General features: G+C 52.5%; 1 protein-coding gene across 1 annotated transcript in view; it reads left to right on the forward strand.

Moving 5' to 3' along the window:
* Window positions 1–19207, forward strand: part of PMS1 (PMS1 homolog 1, mismatch repair system component) — a 903709-nt gene extending 884502 nt beyond the window's left edge. The window contains exon 13 of the mRNA XM_085648798.1: window positions 19025–19207. Coding sequence (XP_085504924.1) covers window positions 19025–19159 — 135 coding nt within the window. The 3' untranslated portion in view covers window positions 19160–19207. The remainder of the gene's footprint in view (window positions 1–19024) is intronic.
* Window positions 19208–19425: the final 218 nt, after the last annotated feature.

Raw genomic sequence — 19425 nt, forward strand, 5'->3', positions numbered from 1 at the left:
TCATTTTTTTTTTATAAAACAGATTTTTATTGGTTTTCAAAAAGCATACATTCAGCCCGTGGGCATCATGAAAAACTAGTGGGGAAGGCAGTATGCAGTACAATTGTAAACATTAGCAGTCTTATGGTCCTCCCAGGGTTGACTGCAATCCAAAGAGCTCTACCAGGGATCAGAGGAGCTTACCACTGTTCCCCACCCATCCCCCCCACAGGTAACCCGATATACAGCTCAATTCGTCCCTATGCATAGTCCAGTTCAATATTGTAAATCGACATAAAGAACTCCCAAACCCCAATCCCCCCTCCCGAGTCTTAAACACCCCAACAAAGCCCCCCCACCCCAACCACCCTCCCATACATGCCGCCAGTCGCTAAGATACTCAGGGAGTCAATCAAAGTTCCAGCACCAACCATCCGAATCCCTGCCTCACAAGTCGCAGTCTATGGTACATTGGGAACACTGGGGGAAAGTCCCTGTCAGGCTCTTATTGGTCTCAACATGCTCTTTCTCCCTCAGGCAGGGGCCGCTCAAGTGGCCTGTGTGTCCTTCCCCTCATCAAGTGCGTTCTCGGAACGAGAACGGAACTCAAACACTTTGGTTTCCCAGAAGCCGCTTGGCAGGTCATGTGAATAATGTTCCCGGATTACTAGTCTGCATCGTTTATGGTCAGAGCTACAAAAGTATCTGACTGTATTTAAACCTATGATTTTCGTTCTTGATTAATTAAACCATTCTTAGCAAATGCTTTTTCTTTGGGTAATCTTGCACCAGTCCCCTAATTTTACCTCTAGTGGCGCAATACAAATGGCCCCAGCTGTTCCTCTTCATCATGGCCCCAGTTCCAAAAACCACCAGCCTAAAACCAGAGTTGTATGCCATCCATTATTCCTTGCTGAAGAATGCTGGTGATGGATTTTGTGTCACACCAAGACCCACTCACCTGAATTCCCAGGACTTCTGCAGAAGCAAATATTTTGCACCACTTCACCTTGAGGTTAATCCTTAGTATCAGAAGAGATGACTGATACTGTGGGGGGGGGGGGGGGAGAGAGGGGAGAGAGAGGGGGGGGGGAGAGAGAGGGGGGGGAGAGAGAGAGAGAGAGAGAGAGAGAGAGAGAGAGAGAGAGAGAGAAACAGAGAGAAACAGAGAGAAACAGAGAGAAAAACGAAAGAGAACGAACACAATGGTTCGAACAATGGTTCTGGTGTATTCAGTCAGGAGAGAACATAATCCTTTCAGACAACCATACATGAATACTTTACAAACAGCCTGATGTGTGAGTTATTAATGAAACATATCAAACAAGAATTATTGTGAGAAATTCGAGTCCATGTGAAGGCCCCTTGAGCACTGATCCTGTGCTGAATCCTGAGTGTGTAACCTTTAGCCTCTGCTCTGATGATTCCTTTACAAGAAATCTTTATCTGTCCTTAACGTTTTTTTTGCTTTACACAACTAGTCCTTTTCCTTTAGCCTTAATCTTTCTCATTCAAGCTCAAATTGCAGGAGTGTCCTTGAAGGAAAAGTGGGTATCAAAACTAGAAGCCCTCGATTAGTGCACTAACCTAAGGTCTCTGTAATGGCTCAGAATATCTGGAGCATTAAATGGCTAAAAGATGGTGAAGGGGACACAGTGGCGCCGAATGATCGACCAGGTTCCAGGGCTCAGGATTGTTGGAAGCTGTCTCAAAGGGACGGAGTTTCAAGAAGGGTAGCCGCCCTGCAGCTTGGAGGCAAAAGATGTCCAGTCTATTCTTGTTGCAGGCCTTGGGGCTTGGATCTGAAGGATGATGCTGATGGGAGACTCCGCTCTCTCTCAAGATGGAACGATTATGCAAAGCATGGGGCTAAGTCTTAAAGAAGTAGTTATAGCCTGTCCTACAAGTGTTAATCTGGAGCCTTCTTGATGCTTATTAAAGGTTTCCTGTCAATTAGAAAGCTGTGTCTGGCAGGAGACTGTGGGCAGATTATAAAAGGTTGATTAAACAAACTCAATAGGCACTGAAGACTTCCAGAAGATTACTGAATGTTTTCTGTCAATTGGAAGGCTGTCTCTGGCAGGAGACTGTGGCAGGAAATGGAGGTCTTTAATTAGATAGCAGGCCAATTGGACAAATAACCAACAAGCCAGCATAACAGGTAACCTGAAGGTCAGCAGGATACAGAGGCTTTTAAGTAATCAGCACCACGCTTGTTCAAGCAGGAATTCCAAGCATTTGCACTACGTAAACAGATCTTGAAACAGTGTACTTAAACTAAAGTGCATAGCATGCCTAAATAAAGTACACAGCAAACACAAGGAGATGATAGACGGAGCACTGAAAATTTTCAGTCACTCACCCCCAGACACAGATCTGGGTTGAACCCATCATCGTTCTTTAGCTCAATTCGCCACCTCAGTTCAGACCCACCTATATGCAAATCAGTCTTGACCCTGTGCCTCATGGGAACAGTCCAGCCTAAACTGCCAATCCAGGTCTTCCCTGAACCTGAAACAAGCATCCTGGAACCGGTTTTGGGGTACCACCCCTCATCAGCCAGGCTAGCTTGAATCCAGTCGCAAAGTGAGCAAGGAACGCACATCTGGGCATACCATGCCAACTTAGGGCAAACAAAGCAAACACAAGGAGATGATGGACGGAGCACTGAAACTTTTCAGACATTCACCTCCCAGTCACAGATCTGGGTTGAATCCCTCATCGTTCTTTAGCTCCCTTCGCCACCTCATTTCACAACCATCTATATGCGAAACAGTCTTGACCCTATGCCTCAAGGGAACAGTCCAGCCCGAGTCCAGGGAGGACCTGGCTTGGCAGTTCGGGCTGGACTGTTCCCATTGGGCACAGGGTCAAGATTGATTTGCATATGGCTGGGTTCAAACGGGAATGGCAAGGGAGCAAATAAACAATGTATTTAAGCCCAGGTCTCTGTACTGGGGTGAATGTATGACATTGTTCTGCATAATGCCTAACAATTATTATTTTTGTATAAATAAAGTACACAGCTGAGTACATGACACTCAATCAACTAGAAAACAGTCAAAAGTACATAGCAGAGTACATTGCACCTGCCCAGGTAGAAAACAGTGACAATAATGGGGAAAAATCAGCATAGGGCAGTCCGGTGTATGACATCTGCTTTGAACACTCTCTAAAAATAATGCTTCAGTCCCAGGACACTGAGTCAGGAAAATCAATGAGGGACCAATAGGTGGGGGCTGGGACAGTTGGTAGCTCGCCTCGCAGCAAATCACTAGCTCGATCCTAAGATCCAAATCTGAACTCATTAACTTCAGCAACTTTAAAAATCGCTATTGGACGTAGATTTCTTGCAGCTATTGGCACCAGACTTGCCCTCCAATGGGTCCTAGTTCAAATATTTAAAGTGTACTCATTCTAGTTACAGGACCTGGAAAGAGTCCTGTATTGTTATTTTTACTCACTACCACCGCAAGTTTGGAGTGGTTAGTTTGCACGCCTGCTGCCTTCCTTGGATTTTATAGCTGTTTCTCAGGGTCATTCTCCAGAATCAAGCCTTGATTATCCGTTATTTGTGGTCACCATGGTAGACACAGAAAGTGGCATGGAAAGTTGATAAGGCAGCCATCTGAATGTATCATCACATTCATGTGTACTTGTGATCGGTGCAAAGTTATCTAGGGTCACCAAAGCGGCATGGCGTGCCCGGATCAGCACTCATTAGCATGTATTAACTTTAGAATTACCACCATTATCCAAGTAACAGTGGGATCAATCAAAGGAATCATAACTGATATAATAAGCCATTTTCAGGTTAAATGATCTAATGAGCCATTTGCAGTTTAACTGTAGCAACAACTTGTACTTACACATGCATGTGGTTATGTTTGAGACAAGCCTATGCTACTGGGAAGATCAACCAGGTAGCCTGGAGGAGGAGAGGAGCTGCGTGCCCGTCCTGGACTGATGTACCAACCACTGAAAAGCCTATTGCGGGAGACCCTGCTTGCATAGAGAAGGACTAGATACAGAGCAGTTGCAGAAGCACAGGCAGGCCCAGACTACGCCAAGACAGTGGAAGTAAGAAGTGGACTGAGGTGCAGCCTGAGCGAGAGACTTGGGTGCTGGTCTGGGTGGCAAACACCCCATGTGATGGTTGTTCTGAGCTGCAATGGAAATCCATTGGATGGAGAAGGGCAGAGGCGTGTGGGCCACAGACCACCAGGTGACATCTAGGACAAGTGCTACCAGACCTCATCCACTCTGGTGGGAGGGCACAAGTTGCCAGACTGCTCGGTCATCGCTCTGCTGGGTGGCCTTCATGAAAGGCAGACCCTTGAGTTGGACAGTCCAGGCAAGGTGGAAGCTCTCTAGGTCCATCTCTAAACTCTTAAGGAAGGCAGGCTCGGAGGAAAGGCCCATTTCATGGGGCTGAAAGGAGGCTACACACATCTGGGCCTCCAAGATAGGCTGGCACTGGACCTCCCAGCACCCTGGGAGTACAACCAGATGACAAAGTGGACCATAGTACCTTTCCCCTACTAATCCAGAGGAAGGCTAACTGCCGTTCGTGTAATTCGTGTACACCAAGTGAATGAGGGGGACTTTCGAGCAAAGATATCCGTCCCCCTGGAGCCTTAACTGGGATAGAAGAGTCGAATGAGCCGTCTATCAGGACTTCCAGGGCAACCTGGCCATCTGGGTAGGCCATGCATTCCCATCGCATGTGTGACAAAAGGGCTGGACTGAGAGCGGCCAGATGGCCGGGCTTGAAGCATGGACATCTGGTTGCACCATGTCTCAGGAATCAGATCTTGCTTACCCTTGTAAGGGCTAAGAGCTTCCTGGGCTGTGTTCTCAGCGCGCGAGCCTCAGGCACGAAGTTGTGACCTGGAGCCCAGACTCGTCTATTCACCACAGTTAAGCAGGTAAGCCCTACCAGGGCTTGCGAAATCCCACCCTGGGAAGTTTGAGAAGGTAGCACCTGGCTTCAGGCTTCCGACCTAGGGCCAGCTAGAGCTCTGACCCATGGACCAGTTAAAGCTTATTCACGCAATCAAGCAGGGAAGCCCTCGCCCAAACAGCAGGACTCCATTCTGAGCTCTAAGTGACACAGAGGGTTCCGAAATCAACACAGCAGGATGGAGAAGAAAGCCCGATCTTGGGGGTTTTCAACGCAAGGCCAACCGGAACTCTGACCCAGGGACTGGTCAGAGCTTTTTCTCCCAGCCAAGCATGGGAGCCCACTCCATGCCTTTGGGACCCTGTCCTGGGCTCTAAGTAACACAAAGGGATGGAGAAGGGAACCCAGGGCTGCAGGCTTCCGTCCCCGGCCCAGCTGGATCTCTGACCTCAGACCACTTAGTCAAGTTGGGGAGCTTTCCTGGTGCCAGTGACACCCCGTCCTGGGCTGTAAGTGACACAAAGGGCCAAAGAAGGTATCCCAGGGCTGGGGGTTTCCACCTCACAGATAGCCACAACTCTGTTCCTGGCCCTGCCAGAGCTTATTCACCTGGCTAAGCAAGGTTCCTTCTCCGGGCCTGTGGGACGCATTCTGGGCACTGAGTAATAAGGCGGGTCTGAGAAGGTAGCCTGGGCTTGGGCTTCAACCTTAGGGCCAGCCAGAGCTCACACTCACGGCCAGATCAGAGCTTTTTTGCACAGCCAAGCAGGAGAGCTCCTCCTAGGCCTGCAGGACCCTATCCTGGGCTGTAAGTGACACAGAGGGCCGAAGAAGGGATCCCAGGGCTGGGGGTTTCCACCTCACAGATAGCCACAACTCTGTTCCTGGCCCTCCCAGAGCTTATTCACCTGGCTGAGCAAGGTTCCTTCTCTGGGCCTGTGGGATCCCGTTCTGGGCACTGAGTAATAAGGCGGGTCTGAGAAGGTAGCCTGTGCTTGGGCTTCCACCTTAGGGCCAGCCAGAGCTCACACTTCAGGCCAGGTCAGAGCTTTTTTGTCCAGCCAAGCAGGAAAGCTCCTCCTAGGCCTGCAGGACCCTGTCCTGGGCTCTAATTGACATGCCAGGGCCAACCACAGCTCTGACCTGGGGCCTGGTCAGAGATTTTCCACCTGTCCAAGTAGGGAAGCCCCTGCCAGGCCTTCAGGAACCTAGTTGAAGGTTCTAAGTGACATGGCATGATGGAGAATGAAGACCAGGTATGAAGGCTTCCACTAGCGGGCCAGCTGGAGCTCTGACCCAGCTTCCAGTTTGATCTTGTTAACCCAGCCAGTGAGGGAGGCCCTCCCAGGGCACTTCCCGACACGGTGTGCCATGAAAGGAGATGAAGGCAGGTGGATTCCATTCCCCGATCTATCCAGAGCTCTGATCCAGGGCCGGGTCAGAGCTTTTTCACCTGGACAAGCAGCAGAGCCCCCCCAGGGCCATCAGGACCCTGTCCTGGGCTCTGAATGACACAGTGGGCCGTAGAAAAGAGCACAGGGTCAGGGGCTTCCACCCCAGGGCCAGTCAGAGCGTTAACCCGTTGCCCGGTCAGTGCTTTTTCACCTGACTTAGCAAGCCTCCCCCCCCATATCCTGTGGGACCCATTTAAACTTCCACCCCGAGAATACTGGAGCGCTGATCAAGGGCCCACCAAGAGCTTCTTAAATGAGCCAAGCAGGGGAGCTCTTACAATAGCTGGGGGATCCCATTCTGGACTCTAAGTGATACAGAGGGTCGGAAAAAGGAGCCCAGAGCCAGTCGCTTCCACCCCAGTGCCAGCCAGAGCTCTGTCCCGGAGCTCAGCCAGAGCTTTGTCCCGGAGCTCAGCCAGAGCTTTTTCACCTGGCTGAGCAGGGGAGCCCTCCCTGGGCCTGTGGGACCTCGTCCGGGGCACTAATAGGGAGGGCCGGAGAAGGTAGCCTGGGCTGTGGACTTCCACCATAGGGCCAGCGGCAGCTCTAGCCTAGGGCCAAGTCAGAGCTTTTTAACTCAGCCAAACAGGGGAGCCCTCCCTGGGCCTGTTGGACAACGTCCTGGGCACTAATTGACATGGTGGGATGAGGAAGGGGGCCCGGGACTAAGGGCTCCCAAGCAGGGACAACCGAAGTTCTCATGGGTGGGCCTGGTCACAGCTTTTTTCATCCATCCATGCAGGGGAGCCCTCCAAGAACTGCTAAACCCCATCCTGGGCTCTAATTGTCACATGGGGAGAGAAGGGAGTCCAAGTATGGAGGCTTCCAGCCACGGGCCAGCCGGACCTCTGGTCCAGGACCCAGTTAAGGCTTCTTAGCCCAGCTAGGCAGGGAGCCCTCCCCAGGTGGATGAGATCCTGCCCCATGCACTTTTGCGACATGTTGGTTGTGGAATGGAGCCTATGGCAGAGGGTTTCACTTCTGGGCCAGAGAGAGCTCTGATTAGTATCCAAGCCTAGCAGGGAAGCCCTTCCAAATCTGCAGGCCCCGCCCGGGCTCTAACTGACACAGCAGGACAGAGAAGAGAGCCTAGTTGAAGAGACTTGTACACCCCAGGGCAAGCCTCAGCTCTGCCCCGGGGCCCAGTCAGATCTTCTTAACCCAGCCATTGGGGGAGTCCTCCTTGTGCTTTTGGGACCTCTTCCTGGGCACTTTATGACACAGCGAGTAGTGCAATGGAGCCCAGGGCAGTGGCTTCCACCCCTAGGCCAGGCAGAGCCTAGACCCATGGCCTGGCCAGAACCTCTTAACCCAGCCAATCAGGGGAGTCCTCCCTGGGCCTGTGTGACCCTGCCCTGGACTCTAAGTGACATGGTAGGCTGGAGAATGGAGTCCTCCACCCGAGTCAGCTGAAGCTCTGACCCAGGGTCCAGTAACAGCTTCTTAACCCAACCAGGCAGGGAGCCCTCTGAAGGCTGGCAGGACTCTGTCCCGGGTACTTTGCGGCACTGCGAGTTGGAAAGGGGAGACTAGGGATGAAGACTTCAACTCGTAGGCCAGCCAGAGCTCTGACAGTGGCCTGGTTAGAGCTTCTTAACCCACCCAAGTCAGGTAGCCATGCCCCCAGCCTGGGGGTCCCCTTCCTGGGCACTCTGTTACACGGCGGTTCAGCACATGGATCCCAGGTGGGCCCCACCAGAGTTCTGGACTGAGGTTCTTGCAGAGATTTCCACTGCAAAGAGAGCAGATATCGAATATCTGGTTACTTGTATGGAGCTACCAGGACCCACGCACCATCCGGGGAAAGCATCCAGATGGATTGCAGGTTGCCCACATTCTTGTTCTACTACTACTTTACAGGAAGTCCTCTGCCCATTCTTGTAATCCAAGTGACAGAGGATGACATTCAAGAGAATGTATCAGGCTCCTGGAGCCCTAACTGTGCTTTAAGTTTCAAATGAGCCATCATTGAGACTTCCAGGGCAGCTCAGAATTCTGAATACGGAGTCACGAACGGAAGGGGTGTGTTTTGTTTATTTTAAGTGAGAGAAACCTGGCATTGCACATTTTGCCCGCCCATGTGAGTGTGGTCGATGTCTCGGGTGTAATTTCAGAGTCCTGCTTATAATTTTGCCCAGCCTAAGTCTTATGTTCTGCTTAGTATAAAAAAACACTTTTGAGTGACTGCAGAAATCTCTTGTTTGTCTTCTTTCACATCCCTATCCCCTCTTCACTGTCATTATTGAGCACAGTCTTGGACTTTTACAGCATTGCCGATGGGGAAGGAGGCAGGTGGGTTTGATGTTATTCCCGAGGCCAGAAGGTCAGCTTTAGACGTCGCAAAGGTGAGACCTGTTGGTTTTGCCAATGCTGGGTTTAGAAATATAACATATAGAGTTGCTGAGCTTTAGTGGCTGGCACCAGGGGAGGTTCTCAATTGCACAAATGTTTTGACCCTTGCTATTATTAATGGTCGAATGGCAAACACACTTTTGAGGCACATTCTACTGTTAAACTTAAAAAGAAAGTGAAACATAGGTCAGAAATTACATAAGGAAGTAACTCAATGTGTAGAAATTTAGACTACAAGCACCATAAAGCCAATGTGAAAGGTATCTATAAATTATCACACTTGCCTTGCCTCACTGGCAGAGATTCACTTGAGAAATTAAATTGGAAGAAAGCTAGTTTGTCTAAATGCAGACACAACAACTATTTTAGAAAAGAGGAAATGGGAGATAAGGAAAGCCGGCAAAGAAGAAGTAGAGAAATGAGGAAAGCCATATGAAGAAGAAAGACAAACACAAGTACATAGATAAAAGGACAACAGCAAGGATGAGTGCAAAGCACGAATATCAACAGGTGGATGAAAAGGAAAGTGATAGGGGGCTTGGCCAGCCATCAAGGCCATGTGGGCATGATCCACGGAGACTTCGCTCAACACCACGTGGATCAATGCTCTTCCGCACCGATCCACTGCCAGGAAACATCGCTATGTGGTGTGCGACACTGGCAGCTCATGAGGGTGGCTTTGTTGCCGCCCTTTATCACAGGAAAAGCCTGAGAGAGTGAAGAGCAGCCTACAGAAGGATGCGGCCTGGCAGAAAATGGCAGCCGCAATGAGTGCGCTGGTTCGGGCGTGGGACCGACCCCTCCCCACAGCTGTAGCAGTGGGTGCTGTTGCCTCCTGCGATCCTGGATTGGACTTTGGGCCTTACGGGTCCTCGGATTCTGTGCACACCTATGAATGGGGCAACTCCTCAGGGCCGAGGCGGCGTGAGTGCGGTAAGAAGCCTATGCCATTCTTTGAGCTGCTGGGGCCACCGTGGCCTGAGAAATTGGTACGCTGGGCAGTCATTACCGGCCCCGTCTGTCATGCCCAGAGGTCCGACACGTAAGACGCTCCAGTATATAAGGACCCTCGACGCTCACGAACGGGCTTGGCGTTCTAGCTTTGAGCTCTGTTTCCGTCCTTTTTTCCCGTTGCCTGACTTCCGTCTCTTCGTTTCCTGTTTCCGCATTTCGTCTTGGCGTTTTGTGAGTTCTGCATGGAAATCCCGCGTCTCTTGTGTTCTCAGTAGAGACGCTCCACAGCCAGTTCCTTTTTCTGCCGGACCTAGCACGGTGTTCGTGCTTCTTCGTTCCCGGTGTTCCGCCCCCAACACCCTGCAGAGGCGTGAGTGTTACCTGTCCCCTTTGTTTTGCCCCGGATTCCCATTCCGCCATCGCAGCCTGAGTTATCTTCTTGCTCCCATTGATCCACCAATCTACCCGCTCCTCTGCCGTGTACAGGTCAGACCCAGCCCTGTATCTTTTTGTTTATCATCCATTACAAACCTCTTCATTTCCCCGATAGTCCCGTACTATCGTTACTTATCTCTGTGGTTCGGCACGCCTCCCTGGCGTTTAGCCGGAAGTTTGGAGCGTTACCTCAATCGTGCTCACTCCTGTTTCTCAGCTGTACGACCTCCCTGGTTACCGCATAGTGTCGCGGAATATTCCCCCACTAGGCAGAAGGAGAGAGAGACTTGAAGTTCGTTGGGGATGCTAGCGTGGACCACTGTGCCCGTAACTTCAGTACAACAGAAGCACGGTAACAGCGCTGTGCGCTGCCTTTTCTTTACCTTAGTATAAATACAGTTTGGGGAGTACTCAGTGTTGTTTTGTTCTTTTGACAGATCATTTTCTACACCCTTTATGAACACCTCTCCTAACATGCATAATGGACCCTAGTTGGAGAAACTTCCCCCGTACCTGTGACTGTCTTGTAGATTGGTGGGGTGAGTTATTCTCATGAGTGGTCTAGTTCATGTTCTCAGTGGGGCGTTTCTCTCTAATTCTCTGTTTTCTGTGGTATAGGATCCTCTAGGTTGAAACCTCACGATCTACCCCATTTCAGATTGGATGTGACAGAACATTGGTATGTGAGATTACAGGGTTAGTTATATCTCTATATATAGGGGTGATATTGTGACTACTGGGGATAACACGGCCTTTATTTTACAGCGGAGTAGAGCCTCACCCATTCTTGACCCGTCTTCAGCCACGCCACAGACGTTTCCCCCACCTTCCCTTGTTTTGTTTCCCTGTTTTCCCCTGGCGTGTCATCCGATACTCTAGTGTCTGATAGAGTCGGAAGGCCGTAGGGGAAGGCTGAGGCATACTCTTCGAATTCCTGACGCTCCTGCAGAAAATCCTGGGATCCCTTACACCGTCTCGCTGGCTTGCAGGCCTGATGAATCTGTTTCCCATGCTGCTTCCCTGAGTGGTGTAACTTAAAAAATGCAATACAAAGGGAGTAGCTGACTGGGGTGCCTCCCTGATATTGCCAGAGGACTGGTTCCTGGGTAGGCTGGTCTGGGAGACCCCCGAAGCTCCTCGATAGCGGATGACTTCAGAATAAGGAAGAATATGCCCCTGCTGATGGGCCTCCCTTAAATCTGCACTCAACAAGGTGAGGGGCAGGGGGTGCTAGAGAGCCTGGCCGCAACTCTGTGAGGCTCTGCAGGCTAGACGGCTAATCCTTCCTTTATACGCTGATCTAAGCCGCATCGACGCAGACTAGCGAGTGGAAGGTAATTCCTTAGCCAACTGGGGACTGTATGGTGCCTGTCCAGAGAAGTTGACAGCCAGGGTGAAATCGACGGGACTGAACCAAGCTGCCTGCGGCCCTAGCACACAGGAACTGTGGTGCGTGGGAGCAGGCCCTGTGCTGTAAGTCCCCCCAGAGAAAACAGACGATCGCGGGGGGGGGCACGAGGGACCGGGATAGCTGTACTGTCCCCTCGGATGACAGTGTTGGTCGCTGGAAAACTGTGAACAGCAGGGGAGGCAAGCCGGGCAGCACGACGTGAGAAATAGAATCTGCTGTGCGGAAAGGGAGTGCAGAAGGCCTTGCCATGGGAGGCTGGCAGAGTAGGCCCAGAAAACACTGGAAGTCGAAGACTAAGGTGCGGACGCTCCCAGGGCAGTGGCAGTGACAGTAGATGATTTGAACGCAACATAAAGAGCAGGCACAGACTCCTACATAGGGGAGGGGCTTGTGCCTGGGGTAGACGTGGCTGCAGAGAAGAGAACTTGGGAGCGTGCTGAAATCGAGATCGGTGGGGCCCGTACCTGTGGTACGGGGAGGCCCTGGGCTGCAGTACAAGCTGAGTGGTACAGCCTGTGGCCCCAGAAAGAAGGAGATTGTAGCAGGAGGTGCAGAGGCCGACGGGCTGAAAGAGATTTGCTGACGGGTAGTCTCTGAGGTGGAACTGAGGAGGACAGTGGGCCTGACTGAACCTCTGGAGTTCTATCAGGGATGGAGGAGGCCTTGGTGGTTACCTGGCGGAACAGTCCTACTTGGAGGCGCTTGGGTCACTGGCCCCCTCCCATCAAATGTGTGGTACCAGAATTGGTTGAAGCAGCACCAGCGGTGGGCTAACTCCTGTGAGAGCGAAGTAGTAGTGCAGCTGCCCCTTGCATGAGGATATAGGATGTACCATTGTACGTAAAGATTCCCCTCATGGTGCCTACATAGGGGGATGCGGTCCCTAATTGAATCTGGTGTTGACAACGCGGCGCAGTGGATGGGAGCTACTGTCTAGATGTGGGTCTCCCTGAACTGCGCTGGCAGTGGACTATCTGGCACGGCTCAGTGGGCAATCAAAGCTGGTTTTTGAACAAGCCATCCAGGGGAACGGCACTCATGGAGGAGGGTCAGCAGGAGGCCGAAATGGGGGACACATCCTCCCAAGAACCAGACATCCAGGAAATGTTTAGAGATCTCAAGCAATCCCTTACGGCCATTGATAATAAAATAGACTCTCTAACAGATAGATTTGATCAATTAAAAGAGAAGGTGACCTGGCATGACGAACTCATCGGAAAGTTAGAACAATGCACTTCCACATTGGAGGACGAGGGGAGCTTGACCAGAGAGAAACTGCTCTGCATGGAAAAAAGTCCTGGAGGTAATTTGTAATAAAAATGAGGACCTGGAATCCAGGTCTAGGCGAAATACCGTGAGAATCATAGGGATTCCTGAGTCCACTGCTATGTCCCAGTTCGAGGACTACATAGAGAAGATGCTAAGGGCACTATTCGGGGGATCACTGTCACCTGTGTGCATTGTGGAGAGAGTGCATAGGTCATTGAGACGGAGACCTCTGCCGGGAGTACCTGCCAGACCAATAATAGCCCGCCTACTAATTTATAGGGATAGAAACACTGTGCTTAGGCTAGCGAGAGACCAGCAAACAGTAGTGTATCAGGAAAACAATGTGTCCTTCTACCCTGATTTCGCCCAAGTGGTACAGGCACAGGTGACCGCTCAGCCCTCCACAGGGCTTGGTCGCCCCACTCACTGCTGCCGCTCCTGCCTGCCTTTGCCGCCTCCTGCCTGCAGATTCCTTCGCTCGCTGCCCGCTGCTCCTGGGAATTTCCCGCTGCTCCTGGGAATTTCCCGCTGCTTCTTGAAATTTGCCGCCTCTGCCCCCCTGCGGCCCCGCCCCCCTGTGATTCCATTCGCCGCCCCGCTCCCGCCACCCAGCTGCTCCTCCCTCCCGGCTCCTTACTTATGACGCCCCCAGAGCGACCGCGCAGCGGACGCGCGCAGCGGGAGCGCCGATTGTGCGCCAAAGCCCGTCTGCGCCCGTCCGCGCCTGGACCGCGCCCAGCGCCAGACCCCCTGGTCCTCGCCCTCGCCAGCACACCCTGCACATCTACGACGCCAAAACCCTCCACGCACTCAACGCCGGCCGAAACACCGCCTGCTACCGAGCCAACCCGAGACGCACCCACGGACCCTTCACCTGCCTGACCTGCCGCTTCACCGGCCTCCGACCCAACACCGCACCTGCTAAACCGAGCCCCAGCAACAAACACCTGATGTGCATCCTGCTCAACACCCGCTCCGTTCACCGGCATGCCGTCGAACTCTGGAACCTCCTCGACTCGACAGCACCAGACATCGCCTTCCTGACGGAAACCTGGATGAACGCCTCCTCAGCGCCCGACGTCGCCATCGCCGTCCCGGAAGGCTACAAAATCACCAGGAAGGACCGCGTCAACCAGACAGGAGGAGGCATTGCCATCATCCACAAGAACACCATCCGCATCACGACCAACTCCGATGACACCTTCACCTCCGCCGAACACCTCCACTTCCAGATACACACCGACCCCAAGACCACGCTCAGAGGCACCCTCATCTACAGACCACCGGGACAATGCACACAGTTCAGCGAAGACATCACAGACTTCGTCAGCCCGCACGCCATCAATTCCACCGACTACATCCTCCTGGGGGACCTCAACTTCCACCTGGAGGACAACAAGGACCGCAACACCACTGCTCTGCTGGACAACCTGGCCAACCTCGGACTCAAGCAACTGGTAACCACCCCCACCCACTACGCCGGCCACACGCTTGACCCAGTCTTCTCATCCAGCAAATACGTCACCTTCAGCCACTCCACCAATCTCCAGTGGACTGACCACAGCTGCGTCCACTTCAGGTTCAGTAAAACGACGACCCACCACCACCCTCAACAAGCCCCCCGCAGGAGCTGGAACAAGATCACCGGCGACCAGCTCACCACCTTCCTCAGCCAGAACCCCCCCACCAGCTCAACAGACCCCAACGAAGCCGCCAACAACCTCACACAGTGGATCACCAACTGCGCAGATGCCCTCGCACCACTGAAGAAGAACCCCCTCAGCAGACACGGCAGCAAGAAAGCCTCCTGGTTCACCAACGAGCTCATCACCTCCAAGAAGAACTGCCGCTCCCTGGAGAACACCTGGCGCACCAACCAGACCACAGACAACATGACGGCCCTCAAACACGCCACACGCAAACACCACCAACTGATCCGCGCCACAAAGAAGACAGCCTTCAAGGAACGACTGGACAACAACACCCACAACAGCAAGGAACTCTTCAGCATTGTCAAAGAGCTCTCCAACCCCGACGCCGGAAACAATGACATCACTCCCTCGCAAGACCTCTGCGACTCCCTCGCAGCCTTCTTCCACGACAAGATCGCCAACATTCACAACAGCTTCGGCCCACCACCCACGAACCCCACCACCGAACTGATGCCCCCCACTGCCACCCTCCGCACCTGGACCCCAGTCAGCACCGAAGACACAACACGCACAATGAACACCATCCACTCCGGATCCCCTACGGACCCCTGCCCACACCACATCTTCAACACGGCCGACCACATCATCGCACCCCACCTCCGCGACATCATCAACGCCTCCTTCAACACCGCCACCTTCCCGGAGTGCTGGAAACACGCCGAGATCAGTGCCCTGCTGAAGAAACCAACTGCAGACCCCTCCGACCTCAAGAACTACCGCCCCATCTCGCTCCTCCCGTTTCCTGCCAAAGTCATCGAGAAGACCGTCAACAGACAGCTAGCCGCCTTCCTCGAGACCAACGAATCCCTCGACCACTCGCAATCCGGCTTCCGAGCAAACCACAGCACGGAGACCGCCCTCATCGCAGCCACAGACGACATCAGATCCCTAATGGACAACGGGGAAACTGCGGCCCTCATCCTCCTGGACCTCTCCGCAGCGTTCGACACTGTCTGCCACCGCACCCTGGTACAGCGCCTGAACAACACCGGCATCCAGGAGAAGGCCCTGGAGTGGATCACCTCATTCCTCGCCGGAAGAACCCAGAGAGTCCGCCTCCCCCCGTTCCGGTCAGCGGCCACCGAAGTCATCTGCGGCGTTCCACAAGGGTCATCGCTCAGCCCCACCCTCTTCAACGTCTACATGAGCCCCCTCGCAACCATCGCACGTCAACACAACCTCAAGATCATCACCTACGCCGACGACACCCTGCTGATCCTCTCCCTCACCAGCGACCCGGACGCCGCCAGAGCCAGCCTACACGAAGGGATGAAAGACGTCGCCAAATGGATGAAGAACAGCCGCCTGAAACTGAACTCAGACAAGACGGAGGTCCTCATCCTGGGATCATCACCCTCCGCCTGGGACGACTCCTGGTGGCCCCCCGCCCTGGGAGCCACCCCCAAGCCAACGGACCACGCACGTAACCTAGGCTTCATCCTGGACTCCTCCCTCTCGATGACCAGACAAGTCAACGCCGTCTTGTCTTCATGCTTCAACACCCTGCGCATGCTTCGAAAGATCTTCCGGTGGATCCCCACCGAGACCAGGAAGACGGTCACCCAGGCCCTCGTCACCAGTCGGCTGGACTACGGGAACGCCCTCTACGCCGGCACCGCCGCCAAACTCCAGAAGAAACTCCAACGGATCCAGAACGCCTCAGCACGACTCATCCTGGACATCCCCCGACACAGCCACATCTCCGGACACCTGAGAGACCTGCACTGGCTCCCCGTCAACAAAAGAATCACGTTCCGACTCCTCACCCACGCACACAAGGCCCTCCACGACCTGGGCCCCAAGTTCCTCAACAGCCGCCTGACCTTCCACAAGCCCACCCGCCAGCTCCGCACCGCCAGCCTCGCTCTCGCCACTGTCCCCCGCATCCGCAGAGCCACCGCCGGAGGAAGATCCTTCTCCTACCTGGCAGCCAAGACATGGAACTCCCTCCCCATCCACCTCCGGACAACGCAAGACCATCTCGCCTTTAGGAAGCAACTCAAGACCTGGCTGTTCGAGCAGTGGCGTTCCCCCCCCCCAGCGCCTTGACTCCCTCCGGGTGAGCAGTGCGCTATACAAATGCCTATGATTGATTGATTGATTGAGGCAGCTAGAAGGGACGTTACGCCGATCAAACGATCTCTACAAAAGCTGGATGTTAAATACTCTCTTCTTTAACCTGTGAAATTGCGCATTTTCCATGCTGGTAAAACCTCCTACTTCTCGGATCCGGAAGCATCTGCCAAATTATACGAGACCTCCTCCCAGCCAAGCCGACTTTGCGATCAGAGAAGGACTCCGAGAACTGTAGCCACATCAGTGATAACGAATAAACATGTTAGACGATGATGTTCCGTAGAAGGGGCCCTTTGCCTGCGACTGCATGGCCAAAAATGATGATCTGCATGAACGTGAATACCCACACATTTTATTACTCTATTATCTGATTGGCTGTTAATGTTCGCCTTAAATTAGCAGCTGGACAGTTTTGGCCAGCTGCACATACCTGGTCCAGCCACCCAGCTATCTCTGGCTGGGATGATCCGGGCATCTAGTGACTTCCCCTCGGGGATGATTTCTTTTTGCTTTTTTCACTGGTTGCCATAGATAGCTTTGTTGGGATTGGGGAGGGGGAGGCTCATATTCAGAGTGTTTGGGAGGCTGCAGTGGGAGGAGAGTGGGTGTTATTTGGGGTGCTGAGACTGACAAGATGTTATGTTTTTTTACCCTTCCGTTTCTCCTTCCCCTCCTTGCTCTGCTGACCTCCTCCCCCTGCTGTACTCTTCAGGGAGAGAGTGTATCTGATGTTGAGTGAATGGTTGTGTGAATCTTGGTAATGACACAACTAAAAGCTATAACCTGGAATATCTGTGGACTGCATGACAGGCGCAAGGCGAGATTAGTGACTGCACATTTGACTTGCCATGGTGCGGACATTTGTTTCTTGCAGGAACTGCAGTTGACAACACACGCATGAGCACGCTAGTGGGTGCAACGGATTGGTGAAAAACATGTGGCCTGCTATTCGAAATACGTGCAGGTTGTGGCAATATTCATCAGAAAGGGACTACCTTGGCACATTCGAATGGCTCTATGTGATACAAAGGGGAGGTATGTGACACTGGCTGGCACGCTTGGGGGGCATCCAATCAGACGGATCTCAGTTTAGGGCCCTAGTGTAGATGACCCAAACGTCTTTTATGGAGGTTTGGAGGCTTCCTTGACACACTCGGGCCTGGTGCCAAACTGTGGGGTGGGACTACAATGTGTTGCTGGATCCTCGGAACGACAGGTCGAGTGATTCTTGATGCCCGCACAACAGAGCGGCAGCACAACTCCACACTGTCATAGCAGACAATGAGCTAGTGGATATCTGGCAGCATAGGAACGGGGATAGAGCGGACTGCACATGCGTGACCTCCGCAGGTCCATACTGGTCGAGGATTGATTATTGGCTCTCTTCGTGGGATGTGGTGGCCTGGGTCAAAACAGCTATACACCAACCTAGAACCATATTGGACCATTCCCTGGTGCTAGTAGAACTCTCCATGCCAGAGTACCCAAGCATGGCGTTCAGTTACCGGCTTCCGCCCTGTGGCCTGCTGACCAAATGTTCCGGTGAACCATCTGGGCTGCAATAATAGAATACTTTGAGCTTAATGAGGGTACAGTTCAGTCCCCCTCAACACTATGGGAGTCGTTCAAGATGGTTATAGCCGGAGTACTGCACTGGCTCCGGGGAGAGCTTAATCGAATTGAAGAATAGATACTAGGCCTGGAGCAAGAATTTTTCAATATTAATGACACAGAGATACTGAGTGGCATCAGAGGCAAGATTGGAGACATTGTAGACGCTGCCTTGCCAGACTCTTGGCAGGGAGGTGAGTGCTAGGAGATACGGGGAGGACAAGACTTTAGCTGGCCTCCTCAGGAAACCCTGGGTGAGTGACTATATTGCAGAACTACGTACTCCCGGAAATGAGGTGGGGGTGCGTCAGGAAGCAGTGCAGACCGAAATGATCTCTTTTTACTCCTCTTTATATGAGGCGAAACAATGGAGGGCCCCCCCAGATCTCAGAGAGTTTTTTGATTCAGTACAGCTGCTCTGGCTTGGGAATGGGCACCAAAGGTATCTGGACGAGCCTGCCAGGACAATATAGGAGTGAGGTGCCTGGAGGAGGGAAGTGAGGGGCTGGATCTTGAGGCCTTTGGGGTGGGTCTTTATTTTAATGTATTGGGAGATGACCACCCAAAGGTACAATTGGAGTGCGTTCACAGAGTGGGCCCTCAGGCCCTTGGAGAGGGAAAAAGACCCAGAGGCATTCTTGCTAAATTTAGCTCTTTTAAGGTTAAAGAGTTGGTCCTTCAGAGGGCCAGGAAACGTGACACTATTGAATTCCAAGGCGCCACCTGTTCCTTATTTCAGGATGTTGTCCCGGCCACTCTGGCTCGCAGATTGCAATTTTGCCCTATCAGAGAGTCCTTGCAGTCTAGTCACATCAAGTATCCTTTTGGAATTACTTTGAATTTAACAATAAACAATGTCACTTCACAGAGCTTGCAGATGTGGCAGGGGAGGCTTCCCGACCGAGCTCGGCAGAGAGGGACATCTGCGGTGGAGTCCAGTTTGCCACCCCACAAGAAATCCTGGCATATTCAGAAGAAGGGGGGCAAGCCTAATAGGCGATGAGCAGAAAGTGGTTCCCATCTCGCCTGCTCAAGTGACATAAGATAGATACCTTGACCTTATGGTTAATATACTTGACATTAGCTATCTCTTATAAATTGGATCAGAAGTATATTACTGCCTCTCATAATTTAACAAGATTCTCTACAGACAATAATGAGTTGCTTAGCTTGTTTTTATTGTTTTGTCTGATCAGGTTTGTTTCTCCCTGCTACGCAGAGTATTTTTTGCAGTGGCCATTAGTCACATGTACACATCACGCGGGGTGG

The sequence above is a fragment of the Triturus cristatus genome, chromosome 3_2 (genome assembly GCF_964204655.1).
Source record: "Triturus cristatus chromosome 3_2, aTriCri1.1, whole genome shotgun sequence".
NCBI lineage: Eukaryota > Metazoa > Chordata > Amphibia > Caudata > Salamandridae > Triturus > Triturus cristatus.